General features: G+C 32.3%; 1 protein-coding gene across 8 annotated transcripts in view; it reads left to right on the forward strand.

Annotated features, from left to right (window-relative positions):
* Window positions 1–24730, forward strand: part of EPHA7 (EPH receptor A7) — a 165092-nt gene that overhangs the window by 3119 nt on the left and 137243 nt on the right. For 7 of the 8 annotated variants that reach the window (XM_088024277.1, XM_088024273.1, XM_088024272.1 and 4 more), the window contains exons 2-3: window positions 1388–1452; window positions 5021–5690. In XM_088024277.1, coding sequence (XP_087880403.1) covers window positions 1388–1452; window positions 5021–5690 — 735 coding nt within the window. Of the gene's footprint in view, window positions 1–1387; window positions 1453–5020; window positions 5691–24730 lie in introns of those variants that run through there. The other variant, XM_088024278.1, reaches the window with a different exon arrangement.

The following is a 24730-nucleotide window of genomic DNA, read 5'->3' on the forward strand; positions in this document are numbered from 1 at the left end:
CGAAATACAACTTGGTATTTTGAAAGTGTGCATTCCACACCCCCCCCCCCGAAAGAGAGTCAAGTATTTGTGACCGAGGTTTGTGCTTTCATGGTCTTCTCAAGAGTCTTAAGTGTAAAACATTTTTGCAAAAAAGTGTTTCTTTATCTGTGTGTTTTCAGTTGCAGGGAATAACCTTGACTAGAGCGAAGGAGTTGAACACATAATCAATGTGTTCCTTTGTTTTCTTAACGTAACAAATTTTCATTACCTTTTAAATATACTTTTTTCTCTAGTGATTATTTAAAAATTCATATAAGCATATATTTTATTTAAGTCCAAATTTTAACATTTTTCTGAGGTTGATGTTATGCATATTTACAAGCTTGGAAATATATTCAGTATTATTTCTGGACAAGTTGATACATTTGTTAAAAATGCTGTAGAGTCAGAAATATTTTTAAAGAATAAAAACTCGTAACTGAATCAGTTCAAGCAGAGTGAATGCTTTAGGAGAGTAATTGTCTTAAAAAGCAATATATTGAATTGGAGGTATGATATGTATCAATGTGTAATATTTGAATACATTATCTTATATTAATACTGTCAAGAGCATTTGTTACATTTATATACACATAAATGAATTGTTTATGCTTTTTGATAATATAAAAGTGGAATACAACTGTTTTTAAAAGTCAAGTGAGGAACAAAGTCAAGTCAGTTTAAATATATCATTTTGAAAATTAGCTAATGCTTTGAAATATTTGGAAATTTAAAAAACATAGAAATATTGAAAACAGATGTTTGACTAACCCAGAAATATGTCTTGGAAATAATGGGCAATTTATTTTTCTCATGATGATATTGCTTGATATAGTTTTCTATTGTATTCATTTTGGCTTAAGTGAAGACGCCCTGTGGAAAAGTTTTTAAAAAATAAACTCCAATTCTCAAAAGGCACTAGGAAATACTTTTGGCACAATATTACAAATTAATGACTAGCTGAAGATGAATATGGAATTACATTTTATTATGTTCATGTTATATTTGACAAAATTTGGAGTGCTCAATGGCTTATAAAATTTTTAAAATAATATAATTACTATGGAATCAATATATCACATGCAATTTTTACTGTCATATTTTTAAGTTTTTAAACTTATTTTAATATTTTAATTAAAAAAATAACCAATTATACTATGGTATTTTAATATTTTTTCTCCTTAAGAAAGGGGAATATACTTGTATCAGGTGGGTATTCATTTCATCATTCAATTACATAAATAACTGTTAATATATCTTAGATCATAAAGTGATAATTATATAGAAATTAGATTCACATTAATAACTTTTACAAATGTGTTTACATTTTTCATGTAACATTTGAAAATAAAACTTTGTTTTTCAGTACTACTGCTGGATTCTAAAGCACAACAGACGGAGTTGGAATGGATTTCCTCTCCACCCAATGGGGTAAGTGCTTCTCCTCATAAAATATCACTTTTTAGTTTTTAAAGTAAGAAACACAGCCTCCTCCTCCCTGTGGAATTACTCACATTCTTCATATTTAAACTGTTTTAATTCCAAATGTCTCATTCAAAATTTTGTTGTGTTACAATGAGACATTGAGTTTTTGAGTAAGAGAAGGTATACTTAGTACTTGGGGAAATGGATTAAAAAAAAATCTTTATAACCATAATCATTTGAGTTCTTATTGTGAGAGGAATCATACCTCAGGTTCCAGGCTATAAATGCTAACTAATTACAGGGAACATTTCCTTCACAAACTCACTTAAACCTCTTTAGTTGCTTTATACTTCTTAGTATAATCACTAGGTAGGTTGTATGTAGTTCTTTAAAACAGTATGTGATGTGTTTCTTCTTTTAAAAACAGTTCTAGCATCATTCAAAGTACACTTTAAAAGGTAGCTGACAGTGTAATATGCTCCATATTTTAGCATGGAATTTGCTGTAAAATATTATTTGGATTCTCCAAATTTTTATCATGTGCTATCTGCTATTAGTCAGAAATGATGTCAGAGCATGTATATGTTATAGTAAAAATCTGCTACAGTAAATAGGGGTAAGAGCGACCCAATAAAAATCCGTGAAACAATAAGTAATTCTGACCATTACATTTCCCATGTCAGGATAGGTATATTATTTACTTAACTTTAGTTCAACTTGTCTTTAGGTCTTATTTTAATTGTAAGAGAGGGCACATACTTCATCCCTTAGGAAGAAAGGGGCTGTGGGAAAGGAGAGTATATATCTCATTGTTATTTAAGTTGATCTTCCTCACAGTAAGAAGCATAAGTGAGGATATAAAAAGTGTAACAAATTTTGCAAAGAGAAGAATGAAAATCTGAAAGGGATTTTTGAGTATAAGAACAGCATAAAATCAATATGTCATGAACTGGAAGTCAGTTTAATAATGCAAAATGTGAACAATGCAAATCTTAAAATATTTCAAATTTTTTTATTGAATTAATATTTGAAAGATTGCTTAAGATGATGTTGTAGTTATCTGTATAGGTCAGATTAAATTATGAAAAAATGACAACTATTTTACAGACTAACTATAAAAAGGGCACTGAGTTTAAGGTAGGAATGTCATACTTTTCCCGTAAGTGGAATAGTTTCCATGAGTGAAAATACACATTTTAGGAAGACATTTACAATAAAAAAGAAACATCTTTCTTACCAATGACAGATGTAGCCCATTTTCTACCATCCATCAATTAAAACAAATAGAGAGGGAGGATAGTTTTTATCTCTAAGGAGAAGTAAACTGATACAGGATTGTAGTGATTGTAGTATTTCATCAGCGTAATCCACGAAATGGTAAATTATGACTGTCTATGTTATCTTTGACTCAAATGGGCATTTTATCAGTCCACATATCTTAACAGTTAACCCTGCATATCTGTAGGAATCAACAGATAATATTAGGAAATGATAATTGGCAATATTTTTTTAATATACAAAATGGATTGGCTTGCATGCTATTAAATATCTTGCAGGAAATAAAGTGTTATTAATATACATTTTTAGAAAATATTTTCATAAGTATACTATAAAAACACAGTATTTGATTTAAGACTTCTTTCCTAATGGTGTCATTTATAGAAGTGATTGCAATCTCTTAGAAAAGTGAAATAGTAAAACAAGAGTTGTGTTAAATGTATTTGTGTAGTGTTACTATTTGTGATCTATACAATCGTTGTCTTGAAATTTTCCCCTCAGGAATAAATTTTTAAATAAAAATTAAAATTAATTGGGTTTCAAAAGTAGTGAAATTGATTTTTCATACATAAAACAAAGTAATGTGATTGTTCTTAAAGTTAGAAAAAGGAAACCTTGAGATATGCCTTTATACTAATTAGCCTTGGTTTCTTTAGGCTGGGGAATTGTTAAGAGCACATTTATCTTTAGAGCTTTTGATTTCTTAGTAGATATCATTATTAGTTTTACTTTTTTAAATAATTTCAATCTAATTAAGGGACTAAAATCTCCGCATCCAAATGGATAAATTTGGGTATATTTGGCTAAGTGCCATTCAGACAGATTATAAGCAGCTAACTGAAACAAAGGGAAATATGCACACCATTAACTAGTCACAAACTCAAGTTGTGTTGAATAAAACCTGCACATGATAGTGGGTTCTTTGCTGCATTTGAGGAGGTTTGATATGTATAATAAAATTGCAGCAAATATATAATGTCATACAAGAAATTTATAAATTATAGTATTTTGCTGATTTGTCAGTTTTCTAAAAAACAGTTTTAAAAGTCGATATTAATATTTTTAAGTATTTTAATAAATCAATTCTCTAATCAAGTTTTACAAATAAAACTCATTACCACATACTTATTAGTTTATTTCCCTTTCTGTTTTTCTTGAAAAGATGGTTTAAATATTGCATGCTGTGTGATTTTGGATTTGAATACTAACATTTTCATATTTGGCATTTTATATTGGGGAAATGAACACAAGTAGATGATGATTTCACTATTAAGGTAGCCTGCATATAAAGTGGGAAATTTTGTGATAATGGTAATAAAGGACATAATCAACTGTTACATTAGACTTCTAGGAATATTTTAGGTGAAATGAATTTGCTAATGAGCGGTATAGATATCATTATACATGGCTTTATAGTCTTTAGAGTTTTGCCAATTCTGCTAAACTTATTATTTTCCCTTTTCATGAAAATATATGTTTGCTGTAGTATATATTGCATCAGTATATGAATGGACTTTTTTAAATTTGTGATATTTTTCCTGTCAAAAAGCTTATTACTGAAATATGATCCAGCATGCTGATTTGCCATGTACATTTGATTGTCTATTGAAAGCAATTTATTTATGAAGATAAATCATGCTTTTATAACTACTTATATATAGTTATGTGGCTTATGCACAGTATTATAACACCGCAATAAATAAATAGCTCTGTAAAATGTTACTCCCTCATATCTTATTTTGGAAAGATTGTAGAAGATTTCGCATTGTGAATATCAACATGTTGTGGACTGCTTTTACATTTCAGAGCACTCTTGGCATTTTCTTCCCTGTGTTTTTTAGGTGCTCTAAGTTTAACATCAGCATTTAAAATGTCAACTGAGTTATCAAAAATTCTGCCATGTAGTCATATGCATATGCATTAAATGGTAATTTAAATTATTGTGTTATGCACTTAGTCTATAAAAATTGTAATCTCAGTGGAGACTATAGACATAAGCAAACATGTAAAAAGAAACACTAATACACTAGCAAACAGATATTAAACAAAATGAAGTATTTATTGTATGTACAAACGATGCGGGCAACCTGAATGATGTTGTGCTACCAGGATGAAGCTGAGCTAAGAGTCCTGTCTTCTTAGGGTACAGTGTTTGCCAGGGTAGGAATCTACCTAACTCTTTCACAGATTATCATGTGTGCTATGCTAAAGATGCCTCATGTGCTTTCAAAATAAAAATGTTTTTTTTTTTTTTCTTTTGCTGAATGACTGATAGCCTTTTTAAAACATTTTACAGTGGGAAGAGATCAGTGGGTTGGATGAGAACTACACCCCGATCCGAACCTACCAGGTGTGCCAGGTCATGGAGCCCAACCAAAACAACTGGCTGCGGACTAACTGGATTTCGAAAGGCAATGCACAAAGGATTTTTGTAGAATTGAAATTTACCCTGAGGGATTGTAACAGTCTTCCTGGAGTACTGGGAACTTGCAAGGAAACCTTTAATTTGTACTATTATGAAACAGACTACGACACTGGCAGGAATATAAGAGAAAACCTCTATGTAAAAATAGACACCATTGCTGCAGATGAAAGTTTTACCCAAGGTGACCTTGGTGAAAGAAAGATGAAGCTTAACACTGAGGTGAGAGAGATTGGACCTTTGTCCAAAAAGGGATTCTATCTTGCCTTTCAGGATGTAGGGGCTTGCATAGCTTTGGTTTCTGTCAAAGTATACTACAAGAAGTGCTGGTCCATTATTGAGAATTTAGCTATCTTTCCAGATACAGTGACTGGTTCAGAATTTTCCTCTTTAGTCGAGGTTCGAGGGACATGTGTCAGCAGTGCAGAGGAAGAGGCGGAAAACTCCCCCAGGATGCACTGCAGTGCAGAAGGAGAATGGTTAGTGCCCATTGGAAAATGTATCTGCAAAGCAGGCTACCAGCAAAAAGGGGACACTTGTGAACGTAAGTAATATGTGCTATTAAAATTCCACTTTGCATTTTTTTCTATTTCAGTATCAGAGATTTTGAGTAATAATAGTTATTTGAACAAGTGTGTCTGTGCTACACCAGCATTTCCGATTCAGCCGATCTTGAGTGAAGTCACTGTTTAGCTATCAGTGATTCCCCACAGTGATATCTGCACTAATGGTATGCAGTAAATATTGGCAATAATGACATTTGTTACTAAGATTTAATTTGCCCTATGTTTGACCTAGAAGTCAACGGTTGCACATTGGTCTATGAGATTTAAGAGAGGAGAGTGAGCAGAATGAGGTGTGACGTTAATCAGGATTCAATGATAGGGGATTCCTCCTGTTGTGAAATGTGTATTGTCTGGACTTGTAAGTAGCAGAAAAAAGGAGAGCTGCTAATGAGCTCTACTGACAGGGTACATACAAATATATTTCTAAACTTTTAGGATTATTTTTAATAAATAATAAAACTTTGATATAAGAATCATCAAATTTCACTTGATAGATCTTTAAAGCTACTTCTGCCAAAGCCATATTTCTTTTCTCGACTAAATAATAAAACAAATGCTTTTCTGATAAGTCATGTTATAGTGGACCACAATTTTTGTGGAAGTGGGCCAAAGCAAAGCTTTAGTTATTTTAATACATCAGTTGGACGTTCTCTGTGTTTTGAAACAATAATAGCATACGAATTAGTGAACCTTTTCCTTTGTTTTCTAAAACTGGATTTTCTCTTATATAGTATTTTGTAGTCATTGTAATTGGCCAGTATTTTTCTATTTAAAGCTATGTCACATGGACCTTCAAAATTGATATTTTTATTTTTGCATATCCCAAAAAATTCTATGGTAAGGTTATATTATTTATATATCTTTTAATTTATAAGTTATAAGACATAATCCATTCTGAAAAATAACTTTTATATACTCTTTGTACTTCAAAGCTGGCAACATAATTTTAATGACTGCAAATCCTGGTTAATTTAGAAGGGACTAGTGCTAACGGTAGTAACTTACTATATGCAGATACTCTTCCATATGCTTTATATGTACTAGTTCATTTAATGAGGTAGATTTCATTATCATGTCTATTTTACAGAAAAAAAAATTGGTACTATCAAGGGTAAACTGCTTGCTCGTAATTACTTTAGGAAGTGATATCTGCCTTAGCTTAGAATCAGATTCAGGACACACTGATTCCCGAGCCTGGGCTTTTAGCAATAATATTGACCTGGTTTCTGCACAAAGCAAGGAGAATCCTAGCAAATATTATTCTCTTTCATTGCAAATTCAAATGTCTTGCTCTTAGTAATTTGGTGTATAAATCATATTACTTCCCCAATAAAATTCTCATTCTAGTAGAATATTTAAAGAAATAATAGTTTAAAAAATATTTAGATCTTGTTGTCCAACACAGTAACCAGGAGCCACACATGGCTCTTAAGGTCTAAAAATTGGCTATTCTAAATTGAGATGTGCTGTAAGTATAATTTGCACACTGGATTTCAACGGCTTAGTACAAAAAAAGAGGAATGTAACATATTAATATTTTTTATGCTGCTTACATATTGAAAGGATCATACTTTAGATATATTGGGTTAAATAAAATAGAATGTTAAAATTAATTTTAATTGTTTCTTTTTATTCTTTTTTAATGTGGCTACTGGAAATTTAAAAATTACATCATAGCTCATACTATACTTCTATTGGACGAACTATTTAGATGGAGTAACTGAGCAAATATATTTTTCTATCCTGACTGAAGAGTTGAATACTTCATGTGGATGGTCGCTAGTATATAAAATACTGAGGACCCAGCATTCAATTGTAATCTGTGCTATAGCTAATGTTGTAAAGTGAACTCTGGGCAAAATAGAAGCTATAGGTTTGGGTTCTATAGACCAGTTTAGCAGCTTCCTTTGACACCCCCCTGAAGGAGTCAAATCTGTCTTACCCATATCCTTATTCCCCATCACTTACACTGGTAGGATTTCTTACTGAAGAGATCATCCTGCAAGTTCCATATATGTGGAAATCAAAAACTGGTGAAAATTTATCAGTACTAGTAGGTGGAATGCTATACCACTGGGGATGTGTAGACATACTCTTAGTGAACTAATCAATTCAGTGAAAAGCAGTGTTCTTATTGACTGGAAGTTAACAACTATTACTTGATAATAACTATAATAAGAAAATTTATGAACATACTATTACACTTGAGCTGTAAAAGCAGCTGATTTGAGGAGAATGCAGATTTTGGTTGATGTAAAAATGGAATTTAAACTTTTGCACAATTAAAAATGGGAAGCATTATAAATAAAGCAGGAGTATTTACAAAAATGCCCAATTAAACCTGGCTAAGGAAAGTCTACGAAATAACATTAAGGTTCCTTCTCTTTCAAGGCTTAAAGATTTTTAAGGAAAATTATTGTATTTTTTGTATCATTTTGTGTAATTTAAATGAAATGATTTCTGCATTTATTTGTTAAAAGCAAACAGGAACTGTTTGCTTTTTATACTTACAAGTATAGAAATTAGTAAGAAAAACAGTCTTTAACTGCAGTAAGGACATTTACCATGAAGAAAACACTCCCGATTTCTTCCAAATCAGCAAAATAATCTCATTAAATGTGGTACTATTAAAATTATCGACATTTATTTATTCCAGTTTCAAGAATTGGAACCACATTTGAGTACCAAAATTATTGTCACCTGCAAACCACACTCAGGTAGTTAAAAATAAAGTAAAATGACTTCACTGTCTTCTACATGAATCCTGCATTGAAGTAGGTGGAATTAGGTATTAGAAAGAGTTCATTAAAGAAAACTGTGATTAGTCAAGATGCCTCCTTATGTTCAATTGAAGGAGTATGTGTGCACTGTTTTAAGTCAAGTAAATTGTTTATCACATAACTTTCTTAATTTTTGACCTTGGTGATGTTGACAAAGGAATTAAAGACCTTATACTTAACTTTGGCACTATGTTCATTTGCAAAAACACTTCCCTTCTTGGCATAATTCCAGTGCATTGCTGTGAGAGTACTTGCCTCTGGAATCAATCCAGGCCTGCCTTTATAGTATTTCTCCTGTTTCCTTTCAGTGATCCTGTTAAGAGTTTGAAAACAAATTCCAGTCCCATATTGAGGAAAACTGAAGTGTTTGGGAGAGGATGTTAGTGAGTCCCTAGCCAAATGAGGGTGGTTAGCCACTTAAAGGCAAGTTTAACAAGGCACGTTGTAGAGTGGAAGTCCACGGTGATATTTGTTAGGGTATAATTTGAAATATGAACAACTGTGAAAACTTACCACAGTTTTGATTAATTGATGTAAGAGCTTTTTTTATTTCTTCATGATTTTGAAAAAAACCCTCAATTTTGAGAACGAAATATTTTTCAAGCTTACTAATATATCAACTTCTAAGTCCCTATTATAATGCTTTAACAAAGATCTCTTCAGTCATTTAAAAATATGTAATTCCAGTTGGTTAGCAAGCTTTTATTGTCAGAAAGTCATTTTAAAAAAATTAACCATGAGTTGACACAGCTTCTATGCAAACTAGCAGATTATATTATATTTTACATATATAAATATATTCAGAAGACTAATGAAATTGTATTCTGAAATATATTTTTAAATTTTTGGAACTTCTATATAATTAAATTTCATTTAAAAAGCAGAACAGTATTTGTCAAGGTGTGGAGCTTAGTATTATAACGGCTTTGTATGGGCAATTTGCAGTTTATACTAAACATCGTGTTCATTTTATCGATTAGTCCTTACCATATCACTAAGAGAAGAAAATATTTTTTCTCTTTTAACATATGAAGAAACTGAAGCTCAGGGATATTTATACATAAGAAAATTGGGTAGGAATCCAGTATCCTGTTTACCAAATCAAATCCTTTTTCCTCACTGCACTACACTGCATCCTAAAATTTGTCCTGGACTTCAACCAATGGATTTTAGTTACTGAAGAAATGGTGAAACTTTATTCTAAGTAAGGTGACTGTATGCCTCATTTGTCTGGGATAATTGTTCTGTTAACATCTCTCTTTGCTTTCCAAAGTGATCCGATTTGGGTGGTAAGATAGATATATGGTCTCCCCTAATTGTAAAAAATTCAAGGATGTTATGCAGTTTACATGCATATATATCAGATCGTAGAGATGGGATTTACTTGTATTATTTATATTGCTTAATTTTGATTTTCTGAATTAAAATAAAAATTTAGGAATTTCTTTTTTGATGTTTTTAATGTAAAGGGGAACTCCAATAATTTTAGATTTCTAATTTTTGTTATAAGGAATTTCCCTAATAGTTGCTTCTTAATATTTTATATTAACATGTTTACAGGCTTGTCATTATTTTATTAACATATAATTAATGGACATATATATAATTAAATAAAAACATTTATTCAATTTGAAAGCATTGATAATATTAAAACCTGTGTTGATTAGATTTTTGAAAACCATGTGTTTTTCTTCTCAGAAAGCATGTAATTTGTACCATTACTTTTTATGAAAACAAATGAGTCTTCATAATCTATCTTGTTTATAATCAAATATAAGCAGAAAAGTAAGATACACAGGCTTAATACCTCAGATGTAGAGTCACAAGAGTTTTCAAATTCTGGCTCTACAACATACCAGGTGTGTAAACTAGGACAATCTTTCTAAGCCTTAATTTCCTTAAGTATAAAATGGGGCTAATTAAAATAGTACCTCCTGCATAGGTTCTTGTTAGAATCGAATGAAATCATACATGTAAAAACCCTAAGAATAATATCTGGGACATAGCAAATAATCAGTGAATGCTTGCTATTATCTTGTTATTAATAATGCAACAAGGAGTTTGTTAAGTAAAGAAATCTCATGGCAATGAGTGAATGAGGATAGATCTCACAGGCCACAAATAGTTAAATATCCTTTAAGCCAGTAAGTTCATCCCTAGTAACTTATGGCAGAAGATATTTCAATGAAAGAAGATAATTTTTTACATAACCTTTTCTTTCTTTCTCCAGCAATGTATACGATTTGAAATACTAGAAATAACCTAAATGTCTAAAATAAAGTGCACAACTTTGATTGAAATTAGTCCTTAAAATATCAGCCATGTGATATAGGAATTTTAAATTACTCCCTATTAATAATTTTGAGTGAAAAATAAATAATTAAAATTTTGCACACACCGATATTTAGAATATGCAAGATATACATCGGGAAAAGAAGAGATGCAAGCATAAATAACACAATCGATGTGTCAGTCTGGTGGGTTCATGGGTGATCTTTTGTTCTCTGAGTTTTTAAATTACCTTGAGCATTGACTTCTTTTTTAACAATTATAAGTTCTGTGTAAACCTGATATTTCATATAACATCTTGAATTGTTTCTTGAACATATGGGGTTTTTAAATTAAGTTAGTATCTGTGTAAAGTACAGGGCTCAGGTGATAGAGCAGTAGTAAGTTGAAGACATAGTTGAGATAATTTAAAAGGGGGAGATTCAAGGCCTTCAACAAAAACAGGTCATAGATTTGTTTGCTTTCTAGTTATTCATAGATGGCAAGAGCTTGTTTTAAGTGTTTTACATGTATTAATTCATTTAGTCTCAAAGAGGGGTGTTACTAACTTATTTTATCTAGTAGGTAGGCACTATTACCATTCTGTTTAAAGAACAAAAATTACTTCTGAGGTATATTACATTCAGTGTAATTACAATGAATTACAATGTAATTCAATAATTACATTATTTACCTATATACTAAATTATATATATGAGATGCATGCATATACACAAGAAATGTATATATACATTTACATGTACATATGATATATAGATGCAAATACACACAAACACACACACACACATTATTATGTAAGGAAACCAAAGCACAGCGAGAGGTGGGTTATGTACCTACTACCGCACAGAGTGGTAGACTGCTGTTTAGTCAAGGTGGTCTGGCCAGGGATCTTTGCCCCTAACCAATACAATGCCCACATCTTTACAGATGGGCATTTTATCTATCACAAAGTCTTTTATAAAACAAATGTTCTTTCAGGATCTTGAAAGGTGCTACAAATCTGAACATTTTTTAAATTTATAATAATTTCAAAATACTTCTATCTCTGTCTTTCCCCACACCTTAGATATTTCATCTGCTTTGCCATTATCTTTCGTATCCCAATTCTTTTCTTCACATGGCAGTCAGAATGCAGTTTTGTCAAACACAACATAGATAGTATTACCTCGTTAATCAGAATGTTTCAGGCTCCTCATTACCAATAAAAAATTCTCTGTTTTCTAGGCTGGCATTTAAGTCCCTCCAACTTGACCCTAATCTTTTCTAACATTCTGTCACATTATTTATCATACTCAAAGCCTCTGTTCCCCAGGCTGGTACTGATGGGACATTCTACAGTAAGTATACCCATAGATATTTTTATGATGCCCTGTTACTTAACATTTGGCCCCAAATAAACAGAAAAATGAACAAACATCATGGCCTCTCACAATTACCTATTGTATCTTTAAAAAAATATTTTTATTAATTTTATTTTATTATGTTATTTTAGTCACCATACATTCCATCTTTAGTTTTTGATGTGGTGTTCCATGATTCATTGTTTGAGTAGAACACCCAGTGCTCCATGCAATACATGCCCTCCTTAATACCCATCATTGCGCTAACCCATCCCCCACCCCCCTCTCCTCTAAAACCCTCCTTTTGTTGCTCAGAGTCCATAGTCTCTCATCCTGCACCTTCCCGAGTTCTTCAGTGAGCTCTCTCTTCCAAATTCTGATAGCAGCTACTGGTAGTAACATTCTCTTGGTACTTAACCATGCCTCGCTTTTTTCAACCTGCAGCGCCGGCTAGCCTGTGTCAGCTGGTTAAAATTGTGCCTTCCCTTACAATTTCAAGTTAAGTGCCTCTTATTCTCTGTTAGAGCATCTTTTCTTGTGGATACTTCTACTTTGCCCTTTCCCTGTGGGAATCATCATACACAATCTGATTATTTTTATTTTTATTTTTTGTTTATTTGTCAGAGAGAGAGCACAAGCAGGGGGAGTGGCAGGCAGAGGGAGAGGGAGAATCAGACTCCCCACTGAGCAGGGAGCCTGATGCAGGACTCTATCCCAGGACCCTGGGATCATGACCTGAGCCGAAGGCAGATGCTTAACCAACTGAGCCACCCAGGCACCCTGCAATCTGACTTTAATCTTTATTTGTAATTCCTTTTACAGCTTCTAAGCTCCTTAACAACCACAACGTACAGTTTTCTGCTACCGACCATGGTACCCACCTAGCACAGTTCTTGTATCATCTTAATCTTCCAATAAATGTTTTCCAGCTTTCTTAAAGACTTAATCATACACTGCCCACTGCCAAGGCAAGTATTTTTGTAATTTCATATTCATATCATGATTTAATTTCTTCTTGTATATGGCTAGCCTCTGTGATTAGCCTTAAACCTGATGAGTATGAGAAGCCTTTATTATGTGTTTTTCTCCTCATAGCATATAGTAAGATGATAGGCTAATCATTAGAAAACCTGGACAGGAATCTGCTCCAGATATGGAATTTATTTGTTTGAAAATAATATAACTATTTATTCATTGTCATATTCCCGTTCTCTGTCTCTGCCTTTGTGTGTGTGTCTTTCTTTCAATATCTACATCTCCTTCCTCTAATGAAATGAAAGCCATTTCACCTTTGTTACTAATATCTATGTCTTGAGAAAGAGAGAGTTCCAAGAGCCTGGTAACATTTTCTAAAATAGAAGGTCTTGGGGTGCCTGGCTAGCTCAGTCGGAAGAGCATGCGACTCTTGATCTCGAAGTTGTGAGTTTGAGCCCCATGTTGGGTGTAGAGATTACTAAAAGAAAATAAACTAAAAAAAAAAAAAGTCTTGAAGTATATTTATGTTGATCTTATATGGGAAAGTGATTTTTATAAGATTATTTTGCTTCCAAATTGTATGTTGTAAATATTATCTTGAATTGTAATACAAAATGAAATAATAGAAACAAACCTGAGAAATCAGCCCCTAAGCTAATATTCTATTCTATTCTATAAATCAGAAATTATTTAAATTCAGTATCATGTCCAAATATATTTCTGTTTGAGTTATAGCTATATTACAATTTTTTATACTCTTCAATTATTCACTTTCATGAGCTCATAATACTTGTTTAAGGCCTCTTTGCATAGGTAATGTGCGTAGATCTGGAGTCCATGCCATCCCTATGCTCCTGTCCCACAGGGCTTTTTTATGGTATAACTACTGTTACCAGTTTCTTCTGTCCTTTACAGAGATATTTGCTCATAACTATTTAGAAATATGGATAAATGTCATGGTCGTAGTTAAATTAGAATCATATTAAAATTTCCTACTAGGACACCATATACTTCACTTAAAATTATACTGCTTTTTACTCATCTTCAGTCATCTTTGTATGTGCCCACAGTGCACTGAACATAACTATTCACTACCTAAAGAGGAGGAGGGAAGATCTGAAGTGAGGAAAAAATAAGCAAGGAAATATGAAATTAATGTATAAGACCTACCTTGCTCCGATTTATATGACTTCAGAACATTTCTAATTATCCTAACTTCGGCAAGTATGTGGTCAAACTTTTATATTTCCAGTGGCAGTTTAAATTGTCATTAGTGTCATAATACAAATCAATGAAACCTGCAAATTTTGCATTTGGTTTGATTTCTGTATCGAACTTCTAGGCATTTCCTCTAAGATGGAACATTATAATCCACAAAAGATTTTATTTATGATGATATTGTGCATAATATAGTCATTTTATACAAATAACAATATTTTCATGGGAAAAATTTGACCCAGCTATAGATTTGATGTTTTCCTCTATGTGTATAAAAATCTGATGCATGATTCAGGAGGAAAATTTCAGAAAGTCTATTTATTCTAATTTTCCTCACATTTAAGAGAATTTAAGTTATCCCATCCTCTGCAAAATATCTTACTAATTAAGTTTATGGACGCACATCTTTATTAGGATATTCATGTCATGTTATTATGTGAAAAGTAGAAGGTTACATGCATATATAATTTGAGGTTTTAAAAAATCTGGTACCAAAAGCAGGCATCTTTGAATTTAGGTCAAATTAATGAGTTATAGACATTATTTTTTGCTTTCTACCTATGATACCAACTTTGTTAAAGATTATAATATCTGTGTATATATATCATAGCATTTTTCCCATATAACAGCATTTCACAGGAACACAGAAAAAGATATACCTTAGTTGAAGTAAATGTGTAATATTTCTCTCAAATTCTGTGGTGTTAAGAAGTATGGAAAGTTTATTTTTCAGTTTATTTTGTTTAGCTTGGGTTCAATGAATGATACAGAAAACCAGGGAAAATACATTCTGGAGTATAGGAATTTGAAATTTGTTTCAAGGTTATAATTTTTGTGCTATGGGTTTTACATTTTTTCATTTGAAATGAAAAAATTGCTTACTGTTAATGATGATATTATCTCTTACCTCTAAGAGAAAACCAGGAGGCTTTGAAAGGACACATACTGTGTTTTATATTTTGTTTCATGTGTTACCCAACTAATACCTAGTTTAGCTTCTCATATATGGTGATGTTAGCCTCCGACCTACACTGAAGCCATTAACGCTAAATTAGAACCTTTTATAGAAAACCTAGGAGTACCATGATGCTTTTATTAATAAAATAGACTATCAGTCAGATATAATTATTACCCATGTATCTTGCATTTATCATTTATTAAAGTTGGTTAACTTTTATGTTAGTATTACCTACTTTACTTTTTAAGAAGAACATTCTTTCTAAAAAAGAGTAAAATAGAGGGATTAAGGATGGGAGTGGTAGGTGTGGAGGGGTAGAATATATCTAAAGAATCACTAGATATAATAAAAGCTTATTCTAAGAAAAATAAACTGAATATTAGTGACTTCACTACACTACTCTGTATTTTCCAGTGATTTATATGTTCTATGTTTATTTAAGAGTTTACTATTATTAGCTAAACTAGTTCCTATATAGACAATAACATCTAATGGTATTAACTTACCTAATGACTTTAATTAATGACCTTAATTTAAACTAGTAGATGGCTTAAATAAGTAAACTTGATTGATTTTAAAAACATTTCTTCATATCTACTATTTTTAGCAGGCAAAATAACTTGTACTACACAGTGTTCCTATTTCAGTTGACCTTTTCCTGTAAAGTAGTTTTATCCTTTAAAAGAGATGTGAGATAGGACAGGCACCTTACCTACTCAAATATATAAATTCATTATAATAAAACTGTTCTGTGGACATTCTTGCACTCCTTGAGGGTATAATTCCCTTCCAAGACAATTAGAATCATAAATTCTTGGAGTTCGAGTGTACCTTAAAGATTATCAAAAATAAATTAGAGCGTTTTTTTTTGTCTCTTTCTTTTTTTTTAATAAGTGGGACAACTAAAGACCTCATTTATAGTTCTCACAGTTCATTCATGACAGATCCCAAAGTAAAATCAGAATTTACTCTTTCCAGTTTTTTTTCCACTTTGACGTTACGTACACTATATGTATACACACACACACACACACACACACACATACTCACACGCATATGTACATACATATATATGCACACACACATTCACTACCCACCTCTACCTGCCCCAGTGGTAAAAAAGCATATGTCAACATAATGGAACAAAAAATTAAGTTTATTTTTTCCTTGACCCATTTTTAGATTTCTAAATTGCTCTGCACTAATATTTTAATTTGTAAGTGCTGAATAGTTAAGACTTCTTTCTCTGTGGAAATCTCAATTGACTTTTACAAGGAGCTTGAAAATTGTTATAGGATATTCTTGGATTATTGCATATTTAAAAAAGAAAAAAAAAGCTATCTCAGCAAAGTCATTAAATTTTCCTTCACAGAGAAAAACATTATAAACTAACTTTTACTACTTTATTTTCAGGTAGATTTTTTAGGTTTCTCTGCCATATAAGAAAGTAAAGTCCTTTTTTTCCCCCTTCTTTTTCTTAGTTTCTTTTTTTTTTTTTTTTAATTACCAGCTCCTAGGAAGGTAAATTTTAGCAATTAGCATGTTTTAGGTATTGTGACAATTGTAAATAAATGTGCTTTAAAATGAGGATAGTGGACACCTCTTATGTTATCAGAAACCTAGAATTTGGAAGGGAGCAGCAACTCTGCTGTTTAACCTTGTTATTTCTGGCTGGATCTCCTCTGAGAAACCCTTCAGACCTTAGCACCTCAGACCTTGCAAGGGCAGAGGGACAGTCAGGCTTCTGCAAAATCTATTTCTCAAACTGACCTTTAGAATTAACACATTCTAAAAAAAAAAAAAGAAGAATTAACACATTCTAAGCTTAGACATTCGGGTTGTGAGCTGGAGCTGGGAAAACGATGTGGCTCCAAGTTTAATATGTTGAGACAGTATCTTAGTTTGCAAAGGAAACCTGATAGGAACTTTTAAGTTTGCCATTTCAGCCATGCTTCTTGCTGTTTCTGATGTCTGTTCTGTGCAAATATTATGTACAAGAATACTGTGTTTTTCAAGGCTGAACATAATGGTTTGATCATTTTGCTACTTTTTAACTTTTCCAGTATAACAACATTGCTATTCACTTCAAATTTCAAACAGCTCTCCCGTCGATTTTCAAGATTATTCACCAGGCCATCACTGTGTGTGTAGCCGTCCTTCTTTCTAATATCCTTCACCCTCCAATGTAGTAAAGTGGGTGTTCTCTCCCATCCCTGCTCCCTCTAGTTTCTTCCTTTTTTTCTTCCCCCGCATCTTTTCCTATAGTGTCGGAGACTTTGGCAATAGCTTTTCATTTACTTTTCAGAAAATTCTACGCTACTCCCTGGTTTGGAACTTTTCAGAACATACCTTCCCATCTACTAAGTGGATTAAAATAGTGAGAGTATATCTTCCTTACCCACTTTGTGTTTTCACTTACTGAAATCTCAGCATATAGTTGGCAACACTATGTGTTTTTGCCTTCCTTACATGACAGTGATTTCGTGTATTATAATTTGGTGCTATGCATATCAATTAAAAAAGATTGAACCTTATTAATAACTATTACTCATTATTTTTTGTAAAATTTTGACCTAATAATGGCATATCTTTGTGTTTGGAACTACTCTCCATCCTGTTAGGTTTTTGGTAGAAGTCTTAATTAGGTCTAATAGGAAATCTAGTTTTTACCTCTTCACATCATTGATAATGTTCATTATTTACAAAAATTTGTAAAATTTAACTTTTAATAGTAAATTGAGAAGAGATTTTCATAATGAAAAGGTAATTTAAATTTAAAAATAAAAATCGCACCTCATAATATGGGGCAAAACTTTTATAATTTGAATTCTAACTTGTTTTTATTGAGCTAAGAAAAGAAACATATTTTGATCAGTGCTGGAGCTTATAGTCCCTTTTGTAACGTTTGGACTATGATCATATAATTCTAGAATTACCACTGTCAGTCATTATCATTAACGAACGTAGTCAAGACGTATATATGAATGCTTAATTAGTTAAAGTTCTTAATTCTTACTTTTCAAAATGCTGTAACAGGTTTTTTTGTTATGGTATTAAAAGGGCAGATGGATACTTAACAACAAAGGAGAGTGTAGTAATAATGTAAATAGTTTTTATCCATCAGGAAGGCAGAGTAAGGGTGAATACAGAAGAGAATCAAGGTTAGGGTACTGCCACAACTTCTGATCTTTAGTTTTTTAAGGATTTTCTGTCATTGTATACTCTATTGCAGAGACAACAAACTACGTGCTAGGTCTGTAAAAGATAGCATAAATATTCAGGGGCCTAATGAATACAGCTCATTTAAGCTTATCTGATACAAGCTGAGACAAGGTTTGACTTGTTGAAAAACAAAATACTAATGTATACCAGAGTTCACATGAAGCACATCTTTTATTGCAGGCATTTGCTTTTGTTTTTGCTTTTGTATTTTTTTTTATCATTTCCTAATGTATGAGATGAAAAACAAACAAACAGCCCCCCTCAAAACAAATCTGCTTTTGCATATAGGCTAATCTATACTGAAAATAATATACATTGGATTCATATAAACCTAAAGGGCATGCTTATTTATTATTCATTAATGTCAATAGATAACTGACTGTCACTTGCAGTCAGAGTGGGGTCTGACAGAATGCTGACAGTGATTGACGGACATGCTCCTGAGAATCTGCATAGGCAGGATGCTTAGGTCAGTTGAACAGATTGGACATGAGCAATCTTATTGGTATTTTTATTTTTAAAAAACATTGTATAGTCCTAAGAACTCATTTGATCTTGATTAGTTTTAGATCTTTAGTGCCATAATTATCAAATTAAAGTAGTAACTGATTTTATTTTTTTAGAAAAATCAGGTTGCTGATGCCTTGAGGCAGAATCTTGATTTTGTTCACTCATATAGGAAAGAGAAATTAAAAAAAAAAGGTTGATAGTTGCCTTGTACATACATACCTGAAATTATTGGCATTGTGTTGAAGGAAATACTATTTAATTTAGAGAATAAAAGTTAAAAGTCATTGATGTACAGTCTATATGATATTAAAAATAAAAGGGAACTAACTGTTCTTGAGTTTTTCCCTTGAATGGTCTCAGCACTATATATTTTTAAATGGATTCCTTAGCCTTAATAAATATACTTATTTTAATGAGAGTTGTTAATACTATATCTAGAACAAAATGTTTGGCTATAGAGATTTTAATTAATAGTTATTTTCAACTAAAATTTGCTAATTTTCTCAACTTGGATGAAAGCATTAACACTGAAAAATAAGACACAGAATTTCAGAATATTTTAATAGAGGCTTAATAGTTTTATTTCAGAGTACAAGAATATCACATTATATTTTGTCTGTAGTTTAACAAAAGGGTTAACCCGAGTTAGAATTTGTATATCCTTATCTTCATTTTTATGTGATTTATTTTTAGTTTTAGTTTTCTCTTTTTGTATTGAGATCAGTATATTTTCCATACATATATATTTATTAGCCAACACTGCAATTCCAGATATGCCAATATGTTAAATTGTATTTTGCATGGAATAAATAATGTTGACACTTACGTATTATAATATTATAGGATTTCTGAGTTAGAAATCTATACATACTCATAATAGTCATTTCTCGTAAAATGTGTTACATGTAAATTTGTTTGTAAGAACTTTTCATCATTTGAGCATATGTGTTTTTGAACATTTGAGTTTGAGGGTAGGTAATTTCTTTTGGATTATTCAAATATCAATAACAAATCTCCAACATATTAAAATAGCTCACAGCCAGGATCTCAAAACAACATGTAATTTATTATATCATTATAAGCATCTTTGTTATATATTAAATATTTTCATGTTTTTTTTTTTTTTTTAGTCAGGGAAGGCCATATTTCACAGTGTCAGCCTACAGTAGTAGAAAGCAAAATGGAAAAATTATATAGACTAGAATTATATAGAATGAAAATTATATAGAATACTTTCAGGTACATTTGTTTTAAAATATGGTTGTTGGTAACTGCTTAGATAAAATGAGAAGTACTTTTTTTCCTACCTACTGAATACTTCTGCATAATGTATTTTACGTGTATTAGTCATCAAATAGACATGAGATTTTGACTTTCCATTTAGAAGGATAACTATGAGATTATCTAAGGGTTAATTTCTGCAGACAGATGACATACCACTTTCATTAAAATGACATTGGGTAACTGAGATAAATAGTTCAACATTTTCTGTGCTGACATGATGTTTGCCTGTCTGACTGCATCCTTTCCAATAGACAGCAGAGATGCAATTACAAAAAAAGACATCTGTGCCAAGGTTTAGCTAGCCAAAAGGGGCAAGCTCTTGTGTTTAAAAGGTAGAGAATCCAATCGATGAAAATGTCTGGACCTGTTAGCACCAATAAAGCTGAAGGCCACTGGGAAGCTCAGAGAGGGTCTTTTGTTGTGGAGATAGAAAGAGACCCAAACTATGACACTTTAGGAGAGCAGGGTCAGCAGAGAAGATCATCCATCTTCTTCAGTGGCAGCTTTCTGTCAGATTCTAACCCCGCTCAGTAGAGGAACTAAGCCTCTACTGTTGACACCAACTGATTCTCAGCCAAGTGTAAATGAAGCTAATATTCACTGACCTTATGCATAGCAAATGAAGCCCTGTGTGTCATTTGAGAAATAATGTTTTCTGACACTTCAAAAAGTGAATGATGGACGGAATGTGTGTGTGTGTGTGTGTGTGCGCGTGTGCGTGTGCGTGTATGTGTGTGTTGGTCAAGTAAGCAAATATAGATCCTTCATCCACTCCATATTTTTAGTTGATTTTTCACAATAGCCACAGATTTTACCATTTTAGACACCATGTCGCTTTGTATTATTTTCCTGTACATGTCATGACATTTTACATGCAGGGCTTGCCTGTGCTGTAGAACAGCTCTCATTTGGCTTCTGTTAGTCTTTAGAACCGTGCCTCATCACAGGAAGAGAAGATTGAGTTTTCACTAATAAAAGATGTAAATTTCAAGAAAATTCTGAGTTCCTAGTTTGCATTCAAAACATCATGAAACACTATATTTCTTTGTGATTATAAAAAGTGGAATGGTCTCATTAAAGACAAAGTCAGGAAGGGTATATTTTATTTATCATTTTTACAGCATTGTCTAAAAGCACTTTTTCTTTCTAGTTAGCAATGTATGTTACAACCTAATAGCCTCCTTCATCTATAAATCAAGATTTCACATATTTTGCTTACTGAGGATTACATTTTAAATTGTATAGTGTGCATTTTTCAATCTGAAGGATTTTTTGTAATACTTTAAAAAATTCTCACAAAAATGGTTAACATGATATCAGTGATCATAAATGTCCATTACATCAACAATACTAAGTAGCCTCTGTACTCTGTAAGTAAAATATTCCCACTGACAAGAAGAGAAAAAATAGCTGCGATAAATATAAAACAACAATTTTTAAAAACTTGTGGCATTTAAGAATTTAGGGAAATGATAACTTAAAGCACAGCATTGAATTCTCAGAGTTCCATGGAAGGTGATTATCTGACATGGTGGATTCATGAGACTCACCAGGACAGATCTGCATCTAATTGACATCAATCATGTTTGAACTGAAAATAAACAGTTGTAAAATTTTTGGAATCTGTGTATTGATTTTTGTTCACCTCATCATTTTGTTTATTTGTAGTTATTAAAGGAACGAACATGTTTTTTGTTCCACGAAACTTAAAAAGACAGCAACTGATGAGTAAGGTATTTTCTTCTTACTTATTTTTTGACAAGTAACTAAGATCAGATGAGATCATACACAGAGTTTTCTCCTGGCAGTGTTCCTGAACCTAATCATGCCAAGACACTAAACATGTGTTTTGTCAATTCTTATTTTTCCCCACATTTGTCTGAATCTAAGCATCCTTCTATGTAAAGTGATGTCCCAACACCAAAGAGAAGTTATTGTGTTGATAGCATCTTATGCTATCTCATTAGCAACTAATGAGAGAGAGATAGCTCTCTCTCATTAGTTGGTTATCTTCTGCAGGTTTTAACAATGATGCACATATAAAATGCAAGTATCAAAGTTGTAGCTTTGTTGCTTTATGAATTATATGTCATATCTGCACATACAGGTGTTAAAATCAGTCAGTGAATCAATGATTTTCCAAGCAGGAATACTCTGACAAAGACTAACTTCCTCAGTTATGTTCTTGTGCTTAGTGGTAGTGGTGATGGTGGTGGTGGTGAGGGTGGTGGACTAAACTGGACTGATTTTCACATCTGTTGAATTACATTAGTTTGTACGAAGGATCTTTGAGATGAATCCAGTGACATAAATACACACAAACATACTCCAGAAATGACAGGAGCCTCCTATCCTAGATATAAGTTTGCTCTTAGTGATCTGTAAGTCTGTTCTCTTTCATGAAGATCTGTGGAAAGCTGTCTGGAGTACAGATACAATTTTGCTTAAGTTGTTTTTTTTTTTTTTTTTTCCATTTGTTGTAGATTTTCTTGATTTTTTCAAAAACAAAGAGCTTCCAAAATAGAAGAAAATAAGGAAGAATTGGTTAAATGGCAGTAGGTTTTTGCTTCGTGGAATCCCTGGCTAATGGAGTTAGCCAGGTGTTTGAATCTAAATTGAAAAGGCCAATTGTACTTTATGATCTGCAGAAGTCAGTTTGGATTAGTAACGCTGAAGTTTAGAAGCCAGTGTCATTTTACTCTGCTAAGTATCAGCCCCTTTGCCCTCAGAGCTTACAGAGTTCAGTCCAGTTCAGTTCTGCAAGCCCAGGAGAGGGTGTTTTATATGCGAATCAGTGTATAATGGTGTCCTAAAGGTTTCTTTCTGGTAACTTTCCAAAATCATTCCTTGTTGAATCATTTGAACCTGTAGAGTCATCTCACAGGACTTCTTGGCTTATTCTTAGAGGCGTTGTTTTGGATTGGAAATTTTGAGGCTAGGAAGTTACTGAACATTTCTCATGGACGTGTATAACAATCCCTCATGGAGATATCTCATTCAACATTATACTAGATACTATATTCACATACAATATTGATTTATATTTCATATTTCTAGGCACCAAACAATGCCTGAAGTAATTGGGCTTCCTAGATTCTGGTCTGAAAGCCATAACAGCTGAGGGCTATGGCTTGAGAAAAGATACCAATAGAAGGTTATTAGTGACGCCTAAATAAATCATGGCACATCTATATGAATTGTGATTTATTAGAGCAGGTCGTAAATGAGTTTCAGAGAGTTTTACATTCAATCAATCTGCAGGATCAAAGCATCCTTTTTCAGAGTTTATTTTTGTAATTATTACCATATATTATTAAATGAAATGAGATATTTTGTTCTAATTAATGATGTTCTTTAAAGTAAGAGATTGCTATAATTTACTTAATAAGTTCACATGTGTATTAAACAATCATTCCCAACAAAAAATTTGTTTCTGCTTATTTAAAAAAATTGAAATAGTTCAAGTAAAATTGTTTTTTTAAAGTTTTATTTATTCATTAGAGAGAGAGAGCCTGAGCTTGCCTGAGCAAGCACAAGTAGTGGAGATAGGGAGAAGGACTCCCCACTGAGCAGGGGCTAAATCCCAGGGTCCTGGCATCATGACCTGAGCCAAAGGCAAATGCTTTACTGACTGAGCCACCTAGGCTCCCCTCAAGTAAAATTCTTAATTTTATATTTTATGCTTCATTTTTAAGATCTTGCCTGGGAAATACATGATATCGAAATAGGCATTATGCTTGTTTTTAAATAATAACTGGTACTTCGTTATGTAAAGGACAGGCTTCACATGCTTATTTTTTTTTAATATGGAAGAAATTACTATGCATTTAAGTGCCCTCCCCCAAAAGTCAGTCAGTCTTTTCCTTTGTAGTAACTTTACATACTGTGTTATAGTGCACTAAATGTTGCTTTCATATCTTCAAGGAACAATTTATGGAAAAATGAGGTAAATGGATAGTAGTATTTAGTTTTAAATGCTTTTTTGTTTTTCCTGTTTAAAAATGTAAAGAAAAATGAGACTGGTTATTTGCAGTCTAATCAATGGAGGAGAATCATCAGGTGAATAGTGACATCTCTAACTGAGAGCCATGGAAGTTAATTCCTTTGTGTCAATCTGGAAGAAAAAATAAACTGGCAGTTCTAATACCTGGTCTGACATTTCCCATCTTTTCCTATTGAGGCAACCAGGCAAAAGCACACACTACAGCTGAAAAGGTAACCATCCCTTTGAGGGCATGGTTGATTTTACTTCTGATTCTTACTGCGCTATAGGGGTCAAGGATTTCTGGAGAAACATGACCTATGTTTGCTGTCAGGAAAAGTGGGTGATTTTCACTTTCTATACCTGTATGTCTCTAAAGTTATGTGTAGATTGGAGTTTACTCCACACTGCTTTGTCAGCATAGCTGTGGCCTTTTTTTTTTTTTTAACAGTTGTAAAAG

The sequence above is a fragment of the Eumetopias jubatus genome, unplaced genomic scaffold, assembly GCF_037043125.1.
Source record: "Eumetopias jubatus isolate StellerSeaLion01/CBP00866 unplaced genomic scaffold, mEumJub1_p1.0 scaffold_6, whole genome shotgun sequence".
Classification (NCBI taxonomy): domain Eukaryota; kingdom Metazoa; phylum Chordata; class Mammalia; order Carnivora; family Otariidae; genus Eumetopias; species Eumetopias jubatus.